The sequence below is a fragment of the Panthera pardus genome, unplaced genomic scaffold (assembly GCF_024362965.1).
Source record: "Panthera pardus isolate Hobbes unplaced genomic scaffold, ASM2436296v1 HiC_scaffold_6, whole genome shotgun sequence".
NCBI lineage: Eukaryota > Metazoa > Chordata > Mammalia > Carnivora > Felidae > Panthera > Panthera pardus.
Window position 1 is genome coordinate 111,473,817 of NW_026526991.1, and position 12,927 is coordinate 111,486,743.

The following is a 12,927-nucleotide window of genomic DNA, read 5'->3' on the forward strand; positions in this document are numbered from 1 at the left end:
CTTTGTTCAAAAATGGTGATTCTTTTCTTTCTCACACTTCGTTTTCTAAGCAACTGTCAGGCCCCACTGGGCTATCCTAATCGCACGTTTGTCTTCTTGTTCATCACTACCGTGTGAGTTCATTTAGGCCCAACCTCAGCAGTGAGAACGGTGCCCGTTTGTAGCTCTTGTCTTGACTCTCCTCCCCTCCCTCGCTGATTTTCTGCCATGAGTGTGTTGTGTGTGTGTGTGTGTGTGTGTGAGTGTGTGAGTGTATGTGTGTGGCATGTGCTGCTCCATCCTGTGGTGTCTCCCTGCTGTGTATCGGGTAGTATCTCAACTGGGCATGGCTGGCTGGCTGCAACCTAACTCCTCCTGCCTTGCTGTCCTCGGTTTCTCTTTTTCCCATCTCATAACTTAAGTTTCAGAAATGCATAAGTATGTTAAGATTCTTTTTGGCCTTTATGATTTTTTAAGATTTTAACATAGTTTGTACTTTAGAAAATTACAGGGATAAAAATATTCCTTCCCACAGACTAGATTTAGCTTACAAATAACATATAGATACATGTTTTCTAGTCTTCTGTAAAGCTAGAGCGAGACAATTCCAGTTGGGTGGTGAGGGTTGGGGAGTCACCCAAACGTGTATGTTTAGAAGTAAGATTGGAAAGAAGTTATCTAATTCTTCTCGGGACTCCATGACTTTGCAGGTACTAACCTCTTGCCTGGAACACTTCTCTCCATTTGCCTGGTTCCCGTATGTCTGCAGTTCTAGTGTTGCCAAACTCATGAAGCCACTGAACGTGGCTAGGCAGATTTTGGTGTCCTCAGTGCACTTTGTCCTTATTTTCACTACAGAAACCATCACATCATATTGTAATCATTTGTATTTTTGTCTTGGAATGGAAAATTCCTGAGACAGCAAATTTTGTATCTCCATATATAGCACAAAACTGGACATAGTTGGCAGAGGAGGAACTTCCAGAGCAGTGGGGGAGAAACCAGGAGAGCCCGAGGACTCGAGTGCATTAAGAAAGAATGGCGATGTGTATTAAGAGCTTTGTGTGAATTCTGTGGGTGGCAAACTGATGTATCTTGCAGAATACGTATTGTAGGCAGTCAAGACATTTTTGAATGAATGAATGAATGAATGAATGAATGCAGACAGTAAGATAAGGCCTGGAGGGTTCTCTTTTGCAAGAGCAGTTTCACATGCATGGTAGGAAATGGACACCAATTACAGCTGGTTGAGGAGGGAGTAGGGGATTATAGAATGGAAAACAGTGTAGACAACTATTTCTAGGCCTTTGATTTCAAACAGGAGACAAAAGATAGGATCAGGATAATGCCTGGAGGCATCTCTCCCTGTTGGCCCCTCATACTGAACTGTTCTGCATGGAATGCCTTTGGTAGGAAACTCCTTTGGCTTGGGAATCAGTGGAGCACAAGCCTCACCTACCGAGGTTGTGGTTTTAGGCCCTGGTGGGCATCCAGGTAAATCTGAAGTGGATACTTACAAGACCACACTTGGAAAGTACTTCCTGAGGAGGTTCTGAAATGCTGTAGGAAGCTCTTGGGGTGTCCTTCTTCTCCCCACCCATGCAGGAGTATCTAGTACCTTCAAGAGCTGGATTGACGGGGAGGCTGCTGAATCTTCTGTGCCATTTCCTCCGCATGTCCTGCTCTCTGTGGCGCACTTTCCTCCTGGCCACTTCTAACCCGGTCTCTTCTCAGCCTTGTCCTCACTGCTCTTTACTCTTCATTGCTGTCTTCTTCTGTCTCCAGTGGCTTCTCTGTTTCCTTGAGGGAAAGACTGGCCTTTTACAGGCGTAACCAGCCAATGACAGTGCCTCTCTATGTCTTGTGAGTGTGCTGACCAGTCACAGGAGAGTTGACAAGTGTCCTTGAAACTGTTCTCAGCTCCTGTCCTGTTCTCTCAGCTGTTCTCTAACACTAAAGCCTTGTTCTGCCTTCTGGGTCTGGAGCTCTTCCAGAAGCTGATCTCTGGCTTGTCAAGGTTTGCAGAAGGAAAAGGACAGGGTGGTTAAAGTAATATTTTAAAGGTACATAGCATACGGTTGCGAGGCTGACTAATAATAGAATGTTTCTGTGACCTAGTAACTTTAGCTTAGTGGTAACCCTCTGAATTGTGTAATATTTTAAAAGGTTTTTCAAAGCAGTCTAGTGGTCATGAAGTAGCCTGAGGAATATCCTGAGGAAACACATATCAGCCCATATATGGAACAAATATTTGTTCTGTTCACTTTGTGTAGAAACTGCCCAGATGGTCCATTCATCACAGTCTTAATGTTCCAGGCCCTTTTTGTCATAACTTTGGAATTGATAACATTATGCAAATTGCTTAGAATTTTAGCCTACGTGGATTTATGGCACATAAACCTGTTGGAAAGGCCATAGAAGGCAAACTGTAGGCATGGCCTGTTTCCATGACACTCTGCCTCTGTCGGTCTTTCGGATGCAGTTACAAGTGATATGTAAGCAAAACTATAAGCTCGTGGCACAGCAGAACTTTCTGGTCTGAGCACAGTGTAGAGTATGTAGCTACGCAAGTTATTCTTACTGCTCTTCTCTGGGAAGCCAACAGAGAAAGCTTAAACAGCATTTAACAGCAGAAGAGGCACGGGAATCCTGGGGTGCGCAGAGCACAATTTTGAAGCACTCTCCCAGAGCAGTGGGAATAGCATCCTAGAATAGAAGCTTTTGAAGCTAGAGGTTTGTTTATTTGTTTGTTTTTTAAGAAATGTTTTTCCTACTAAAGGAAATTACCAAGACAGAAGAAAATCCAACACAGTTACGCAGCCATAATTGTTTTTATGAAGAAAGTGAAAAGAAGAAAACACTATGACAGTTTTAAAACAAAGAAACCTATTATTTTTATATTATGTGTATGTACTTTATGTTTGTACACTGTAATTTTTACATACATGTCATCTGAATATGTACTTTACATTCAAAATCATTTTAAAAACATTTTTGGTCTATACTGTATTTGGTTTTTGTATTCTTGTGGGAGAGGCAGATATTCATGCATAATTGGCTCCTGGTCCAAGAACAGTAAACAGTTAAAGGATAGGGTTAGTGACCTGTGGCGAGACCCATCTTTGACAGCTCTGCTAAAGTGTAGATTAATATTATGAAAATGGAAAATAGTCCTATACCTAATGGGTGCAGGTTGGGATAATTCTGAATAATATACAGGATAATACTTAATTTTTCTTTGGAGATTCTGGGAGACATTTAAGCCTCTGTCAGGTCTTCTTAAGCTACCCTCCCAAACTTTTTCTTTTTAGGTCTCATTTGTAGATCTAGAAATTACAGGGAATTGAATGGAATATTTCACTAATCCCATGCATAGAAGTTGATTTTAGTTAAAAAGATAACTAATTCTAGGAGATCAGACTCAAAAATTAAGTCAGGCCTTCCTTGTATAGGATGTTGGTCTTAGCCTGAGGAGAAATGGAAATTATTGAAAAGTTGTAATCAAGGGGGTGAACCGTGAGGATTTCGACGGGTTCACTCAAAATTCAGTATTGAGGTAACGGAGGCATCTGGATGTGGCTGGCTGTGTGGCCCCCATAGGAGCCACAGAAGGTAATAGGCATAGAGAGAGATTCCGTGGAACAAAGACTGTTAAATAGCTTTTATGGTGTTAGCGAATACTTGGCACTTTTTTGAGCACTGTTAATTAGATGTTAAAATATATTTGATAGGGAGAAAGGCAAGAATGGATTCAGGGATCTGGCACGGAAACTATTGTAGAGTAAGTGAAAGATGAGGTAACTGGGAAGGGGAGGTGGTGGGAAAAAAGATATAAAGAAGGATGGCAGAAGAAATGGTCTGAGAGGTATTATGTTTATGAAATCAACAGAAGATAAGGTGACTGGGAATGTTTTGTGTTTAACGTGTTATCTTTTTTGTTATTTTCTTAATATTTAGCCATGTACATTTTGTATTTCAGATGAATTTACAACTGATTTTCTGGATTGGACTGATCAGTTCAATTTGCTGTGTGTTTGGCCAAGCAGGTAAAAAAAAAAAAAAAAAAAAAAAAAGTTTTCTGGTTATCTTTTCATTTCAGTGTCTTGTATTACTTCTTGATGACTTAGATTCCATCATGCTGCTCCTTCTGAAAGCCCTGCAGTGCCCCATCTCACTCAGGGTGACAGGCAGTGTTCTCACAGAGGCCTGCAAGGCCCTTCGGCATCCGGCTCCTCTCGCCGCTACCACCCAGAATAGAGATAAGGCCAGTTGGCTAAGGAAATGCCGAAGCGACAGGAATATAGTATGCTGCAGAAAGGTCTTTTAAGATTGTAACAGAGGTTTAAGTGAGCAGAGAGAAAGCAAAGGTGTGTAATGTATTAGAAGAAAATAAAGTAAGTGTGTAGGATGATGGATTATGAACAAGCCATTACTATCACAACTGACGTTCTAGAAGATGTTCTCCCTCTTTGATCATAAAATCTTGGCAAAATGTTTATCTAGAAGATGAATAAAAAGTAAAGCTGAAAATGTATTTAATCCTCTTACAAACCATGGTGCACCCACCTCTGGAATAATGGATGTGTAGTTCCCTTCTCCAAATCTCAAAACATACATTACATGTGACATTTATTTGATCTCAGGACAGGAAGGAGTTACTACATGGAAAAATGAAGGAAGAAACTTTAAAGGAAATTATTGATAATGTTGATTTACTTAAAACCAACAACAACATAAAATCTCAAAGTGTGTAGATGTCAGAACACCATCAGCTTCTCAACAAGATGAGAAACTCAATAAAGGTTTAATTTCATTAGCATGTATAGAGACCTAATAAAAACAGATGAATGCCATAGAGGAATCATTTGCAAACAAAATTTACAAAACAAATGGTCAGTAAAATATGGTAAGAATGAAACCTTAAATAAGTGACAAGTGAATCGATACTCTAATTTATATGGGTTAAATGAGTAAAAGATTTTTTATATTAAGTACTTGGAGGCGCCTGGGTGGTTCAGTCGGTTGAGCAGCCGACTTAGGCTCAAGTCATGATCTTTTGGTTCATGAGTTCGAGTCTCTCATCAGGCTCTTTGATGACAGCTTGGAGCCTGGAGCCTGCTTCGGATTCTGTGTCTCCTCTTTCTGCTCCTCCCTGCTCCTGCACACTCTTTCTCTCTGTCTCTGAAAAACATAAGTAAACATTAAAAACAATTTTTTAAAAAAGTACTTGGTGCTTGCTGAAGGTTTGGTGAACATGGTATTTTGTATACTGTTTGTGGGATTATAAATTTAAATATTACTTTTGGATAGAAGTTAGTGTATATTAAGAATGTTAGGGGCGCCTGTGTGGCTCAGTCGGTTGAGTGGCCGACTTCGGCTCAGGTCATGATCTCGCGGTCCGGTCCGTGAGTTCGGGCCCCGCGTCGGGCTCTGTGCTGATAGCTCAGAGCCTGGAGCCTGTTTCAGATTCTGTGTCTCCCTCTCTCTGACCCTCCCCATTCATGCTCTGTCTCTCTCTGTCTCAAAATAAATAAACGTTAAAAAAAAAAAATTTTTTTTTTAAAAAAAGAATATTAAAAACATTAATAGTTTTCCACTCAGTGTTTCTATTGTTTTTCATCTGTGATAAGGAAATCATTAGAGTTTTACATTGTGAGAATGGTCACCACAGTGGGTACATATATGTGTGTGCATGTATGTTTATATTTGTGTTTGGAGAATTTGTGTGTGCACGTGAGCAAGTGTGTGAATGATGCACTTATGCAATTGAAAAAAATCTAAATTTGCCCAACATTAAATAGGGTACATTAATATAATGTAATATATAACCATTAAAAGGCATATTTTTGAAGATTTTTTTTTTTTTTAAGTTTAATTATTTTGAGAGAGAACATGAGTACCTGAGCGGGGTAGAAGCAGAGAGAGAGGAGAGAGAGAATCCCAAGCAGGCCCCATGCTGTCAGTGCAGAGCCCATCATAGGGCTCAATCTTATGAACTATGAGATCATGACCTGAGCCAAAATCAACAGTTGGACACTTAACCGACTGAGCCACCCAGGCTTCCAGTTCCAAAGAACTGGAAATGAAACAGGATAAAGTATAAAAAGTAGTATGCAAAATATATATTCTCTATATAAATAATGTCTCTATGTGTGGTTCCTTGCTATTTTTTTTTTTTTTAAATCTGTCTTTATAGAAAAAAGACTGGAAAGAAATATACAAAAGTGTTAACAGTAGTTATCTCTTAGGGAGTGGATTATGGGTGATTTTTTTGTTTTTTATGCTTTTATATATTTTCCAAATTTTCTATTATGGGTATATGCTGGGTTTATAATTAGAGAATACACATTGGAGACAGACCATGTTAGTGCTTACCACATGAAAGGCATGCTGATCCTTAGGTAGGTTCAAAGAAATGTGAGACATACTTTGGACATAGAGCTTGAAAAATCATGAGATTGTGGACTGGATGAATTGGGCTTTTCAAGTATTTACATGCTAAAAATAAAAGGAAAGCAGTTGCAGATGCTTCTGGAGGTATGGATATGGTAGTATGAGTTAATTGAAAATAAATAATATTTTACCCAGTTGTAAGAAAACTGACAATTACGACCATCAAACAATAGATCCTGAAATTATGCCTTTGAGGAAAAGAATAAGCGTATAGATTACTGGTACGTAGTCTGCTATAGAAGACAAGAAAAAGATCACTATTTTTTCATGGGTCTCTATGCCAAGGTAATCTGAAATCACCAGTCTTTGGAGTACATCTGGATCAGTTCAGTAACTATTATGTAACATAACGTAATGTAACGTAACATGATGTGATATGATATGATATAATATAATATATAGTATTATGTAACAATATATGGCATATTTTGTTATTCATATTTAACGTTTATATATGTTGCATTTTAATCATTTTTCATTATTTTCTCTCTTGAAACTTCAAGTAAAGTTGTCTGTTCTTTGTTTCTCCTGACAGATGAAAATAGATGTTTAAAAGCAAATGCCAAATCCTGTGGAGAATGTATACAAGCAGGGCCAAATTGTGGATGGTGTGTAAATTCAGTAAGTAAGATTGCTCAAGGCATTTACTCTCTAGTCATTTACTGTTGCCCAATTTTGTACCCTTACGAAATGTTAGATATGATTTTCAGTTAAATCAGTGTTTATCGAATAAGTATCAATTCTGTGTCTAACACTATGTGATGGTCTGGAGGTGTGCTATTTAAACACAGTAGCCACTAGGCACATGTAGCTATTGAGCACTTTAAATATGCTCCAAGATGTTCCAAATTGAGAATTACTGTAAGCCCCAGATACATCCCAAAGTTTGAAGACTTAATGATTAAAAAAATCATTAATAATGTTGAAATGATAATATTTTGTATATATTGTTAAAATTAGTTTCCTGTTTCATTTTATTTTTTCTTTTTGTGTGGCTACTAGATAATTTTAAAGTACATTGGTAGCTCGCCTTTGTGGCATGCATTATATTTCTGTTGAATAGCCTCCCATAAATCCCTAGCCATTTAATTTGACTGTTGTAGATTTTTCTCTTTTTTTGACAGGAGAGGTAGAAATTAACCTTCCTAATTATATTTGAGTTAAAACTAAGATAGAATTGATTTGCAGCGTAATAAAAGCCCATTGAGGTTAGGGTTTAAATTTTATTCAGTGGTCATCTCTGTACATTGCTTACTTGATACCTTTCACAAAGCTTACTAATGTTAAATGAAAAAGTAAATATGAATGAATGAATCAAAACAGAATAAAGGGAAGTCATTTTGAGGATTTATAATTTATTCACAGGGTAAATAATATCAGAAGGTCAAAGGTTAATTGCTTGATTTTAGTCAGACATTTGACCCCACACATTTCAACTGCTTGTTTGTAGCTGTACGTAACTGGTCAAATATCAGATATTTTGTATGGTTTAACCATATGAAAGGGAAAATCAGAGGTTTTTGTTTTGTTATTTCAAAGTTTTCCTAGTGACACTTTCTGTTCTCATAAAAATGGTATTCTGGAATTCAGTTGGAGACAGTGGAAGAAATAGGGAGTGCTCTGAGTTTTGTCTCAGGCAAGGCTTACTTGCCAAACTGTTCTTAAGCCTTTGATATTTGTGGCATAATTCTTAAATTATTAAAGGGTATTTCAGAGTGTGTTTAGTGAAACTTTGAGTGTTACAGTCTTAAGTTTTCCACGCTAGGCTCCTGTGCTTTGGTAGTATTTTAGGTTTGATAATACAAGAAAGTAGTTCAGCTTTGAATTATCTGCCCTTTGGTATTCCCTTCCAGGTGTTTTTCTAGTTACATAAATGCTCTTTATGTAACCGATCAAAAAAAGTAACTGATCAAAACCATTATATATTCTTTGTATTTAAATATCCTCATTACACAGCACTGTGAAATTTGTAGATAGTAAACAAATACCATATGAAATTGAAGATAAAGTGACCCAAAATAAAAGGCATTTCCTCATTTTCCCAGTGTCAAAATTAAAAAACAAAAAAAGCAAACAACTCTGGCCTAGTACAACTATATACAATTTTTAGGGATATATGTGAAATACTCAAATGTCTATTATAATAATTGATTGTTATAGGTACACATTTTGAAGTGACACATACCCACCTATACACTAAGGTCATTGTTTTTCTCCTCAGATTTCATGAAAAATTTTTATTCAGAGATTTTACGTGCATCTTAACAGCAGTGTTTTTGCTTTCACTGAGATACTTCTTCAGTCATCTGATAATATTTTTATTTCCATCTAATTTGTTTGAGATATAACACATTTTGAGGTCATATCACTACTGGAAATTTTACCCCAAGCCACAAGTACCATTTATATACCATTCAGACCTTTTTTATTTTTAGTCTTTTAAAATGCACTCTGTGGATATATATTCATGACCTTGTCAGGTAATCAAATTTTACTGCGATTATTGTTTTGTATTGTCACATAATCACCACCGTGATTATTGTTTTTAAAAATAAATTTTAAAAGACTTATTTAAAATACTAGCCAATACTTGAAATTTTTTCAAACCTCTAGGAATACTTACTAATTCTGTGTTAAGTTTCTTGGTCTCCTTTTTAAAAATTGTATCATTAATTGAGACATCTTCAGGCTAATGAGAGACTTATATAAGATTTTTCTAAGGGAAATTTTGGGAAAAAAATACTTGTCCAGTAGTTGGGTATATACATTATTAGTGGCCATTAAGCATTCTGAATAAGTGATTTCACTGAAGAAATTCCTTTGATTAAATACTTATAATTTGAAAGTGGGACAGTTAAAATGTACATTTAGGTCAGTCCTAAATATTACCAAAGTAATAAATTATTAATAATATATTAACAAAGGTATTACTTTTCTAGAGAATGAGTTTGTTTGTTTTTAAACAAGAGCATATGATTTGGGTGAAGAGGGTATTTTGTTTAAAAACCAAAAATGAAGTGTGTTAGTTGTGTCACCTGATTTTTGCATTTAAATATTGCATGTTTGCAATTATGATTAAACAGAATGTTTGACTATTATACTTACTATTTATACCTATATTTTGTATGTCACTTAGACATTTTTACAAGAAGGAATGCCTACGTCTGCGCGATGCGATGATTTAGAAGCTTTGAAAAAGAAGGGTTGCCATCCAGATGACATAGAAAATCCCAGAGGCTCCAAAGATGTAAAGAAAAATAAAAATGTAACGAACCGTAGCAAAGGAACGGCAGAGAAGCTCCAGCCAGAAGATATTACTCAAATCCAGCCTCAGCAGTTGGTTTTGCAGTTGCGATCAGGTACAGAAATCTAATTGCATGAATACCTTTATTTCAACAGGAGCTTTTTGACAACTTTATATTTGCCATCAAGGGGTTTTCACATACGGACTGGTACTCACATAGAAATGTGGAATGTGTCAAACTTTAGAAATTTGTAGCAGACATAGCATTCTGCAAGTCACATATATTTGAAATAATAAAGGTTGCCTCATGTTCAAAGCAAATTCTGTTAAAGAGTCAGAAAGTATTATATTTAATGGGTTTTAAAAATAAAAGTATCCATCCTGAGGTATAATTACTTAATATACAGACAACATTCTAACCTGTGTTTTCCTTGTATTTGTTTAATGTTGTGAAAATAGTAAGTTTTTATGAGAATCTGTGGCAGTCCTGCATCTGAAAAAAGAAAGAAGAAAACAAGCCTTCTTCCTCCACTTCCCAGTTTCCATCCCTTTTCTCTCAACAGAATGGTGCACACTTGTGGTCTCCATGACTTCCCCTCTTGAGCACTTTTCAGTCTGCTTCTCTACCTGTTTTGGCAAAGCTCTACCATCACTTTGACCACCAAACCTAGTGGATCCCTGTCAGGGCCTTTTTTCTTCTTTTAACCTTTCTGTACCGTTCCTTGAAACTTCTTGAAATGCTCTCCTCTTGGCTTCAGCAGTAGCACTCCTAGTTTTTATCTCTTAACATTACTTTCCAGTCTCCTTTTTGTGTCTTTTTTCTTCCTTCCTCTTTGTAGTGCAGTTAATTGTTGCTTTTCCCTCGTAACTTTAAAGCCATTTGTGTGCTGTAACACAGCCTTTCTCCTAAGCCCCAAACACATTTACTCAGCTGCCTACTAGAAATCTGTATAGAGAACATCCACAAGTTAACAAGCAATGAGTTTTCACCCAAACCTCCTCTTTCTTCTGTGTTTTCTAAATGAATTTTACCTTCTGCCTCTTTTATCCCTCCCCTCTTCTTCTTCCTCATGGTTTCAGTTCAGATCTTCATGTCTTCCTCAAGGATTTTTGCAGTAGTTTCTTAACAAGGCTCTTTGTCTCTACAGTTCATTTTTAAAACTTTTTTTTTGGCCAGGTTTTCTGAAGTAAAAATCAGACGATGTTTACTTAACATATAAACAGAGTACAGAATGTCTTACAACTTCACCCTCTAGAAGTCAGGTATACTCTCTAATGTGCCCTGCCTTACCCACCCCAGTCTAATTTATGCAGTTTCATCTATCTCTTGTCCTTGGTCATAGTTATAAATCTACTGTTTGTCTGTCTTGCCCATGGAAGTATTGTCTTTTTCATCTTGAATGCCCAGTGCTTAGCATGGTAAGTATTTGTTGAATGAAATGGAGTATACACTCATTTAGTTAACCAGTGAAATTCCCAGGTTTTTGTAAAGATTATGGCAGTGGGGTGTCTGGGTGGCTCAGTTGGTTGAGCTTCCGACTTCGGCTCAGGTCATGATCTCATGGCTCGTGAGTTCGCGCCCTGCGTTGGATTCTGTGCTGACAGCTCGGAGCCTGGAGCCTGCTTTGGATTCTGTGTCTTCCTCTCTCTCTGCCCCTCCCCTGCTCATGCTCTGTCTCTCTCTCTCAAAAATAAACATTTAAAAAAAAAGATTATGGCAGTAATACATTTCATTTTATAGTGTTTATTTTTTGAATCCAATTTGGTTTTTCTCATTTGCTTTTGATTGCTGGAAACTAACTTCATTTTCTAATCTCTGTTTAATTAGGGGAGCCGCAGACATTTACATTAAAATTCAAGAGAGCTGAAGACTATCCTATTGATCTCTACTACCTTATGGACCTCTCCTACTCTATGAAAGATGATTTGGAGAATGTCAAAAGTCTTGGAACAGATCTGATGAATGAAATGAGAAGGATTACTTCAGATTTCCGGATTGGTAGGGATATCAAGAAAACTAATAATTTTCATTTGTCTAAGTCTTGGCATTTTTGTTCTTCATCACATACTTATGAAATAAACAGGCCAGTTTTTAGCCTTTTCTTTCTGAGAGGAAACCTATTCCTGTCACATATCTAGTAATCTTTGTCCCTCTGTTACTTTATGCTACCATGTTACTTAACACACATCATACCACCATAGATAATGAAACAGGGACTTATTCCATTCATGTGTTGTATTGTAAACATGTTGAGTACTCAAATTCTAATTCGTTACTAATTAATGACTACACCTGTCAGTACAACCTAATCTCATTTTACATCTGGATTTTTTGTGTTAGAATGATCTCCTTTCCAAACTTTATTATTAAAATCTTATTTCTCATTAAAGAAAAAGGTTGACTTCTATGTGGTAACATACTTTATTCTTTTTAATGCAAGTTCATGTCTGTCCATCCATCTATCCTTCTCTCTACATGCATTTTTCCTTCACAGGATTTGGCTCATTTGTGGAGAAGACCGTGATGCCTTACATTAGTACAACACCAGCCAAGCTCAGGAACCCTTGCACAAGTGAACAAAACTGCACCAGCCCATTTAGCTACAAAAATGTGCTCAGTCTTACTGATAAAGGGGAAGTATTTAATGAACTTGTTGGTAAACAGCGCATATCTGGAAATTTGGATTCTCCAGAAGGTGGCTTCGATGCAATCATGCAAGTTGCAGTTTGCGGAGTAAGTGCATTCATTCCTACAAAGGGCTATTGTATGAATTTTAGGTGTGATTTTACTCTCAGTACAGAAACATTACCTACTTACCAAATCATCCTTCCTTATCCCAGAGAAATACAGAATTGGATCCCTTAAATTCCCTCCAGCTACACAAGTGTTTTGTAAAAGCATATTTAATCATTACGTCCTTATTTCAACCAGGCAATTACTTCTTTTATATGGGATTTTAAAAGCCAGAATGCTCACCATTTGAAACAGTGGGGCAGTTTAGCTATGCTTGGCTAGCATTCTACGTGTTTAGAAGAGGCACAGGTGTCCTGACTTTCTGGCTTGTGCCAGAGATGGAATTGATCTTGTCCAAGGTATCACCAGGAGAATTAAAAGAGCTCAAATGGAATTGTATCTCCAATACCATTTTCCTATGATCAGTTTTCTTCTCATTGTCTTTGAAAGATGTGTTCCTGTGTCTTAGTAATTCAAAAAGAACTTTTTAAATTCTGCTTTGTAATCTATATGAACA

General features: G+C 37.0%; 1 protein-coding gene across 3 annotated transcripts in view; it reads left to right on the forward strand.

The window, feature by feature from the left end:
- The window catches only part of ITGB1 (integrin subunit beta 1), a 46,592-nt gene that overhangs the window by 13,679 nt on the left and 19,986 nt on the right, over window positions 1-12,927 (forward strand). For all 3 annotated transcript variants that reach the window (XM_019465175.2, XM_019465176.2, XM_019465177.2), the window contains exons 2-6: window positions 3,959-4,025; window positions 6,968-7,053; window positions 9,569-9,791; window positions 11,505-11,675; window positions 12,172-12,410. In XM_019465175.2, coding sequence (XP_019320720.1) covers window positions 3,959-4,025; window positions 6,968-7,053; window positions 9,569-9,791; window positions 11,505-11,675; window positions 12,172-12,410 — 786 coding nt within the window. The remainder of the gene's footprint in view (window positions 1-3,958; window positions 4,026-6,967; window positions 7,054-9,568; window positions 9,792-11,504; window positions 11,676-12,171; window positions 12,411-12,927) is intronic.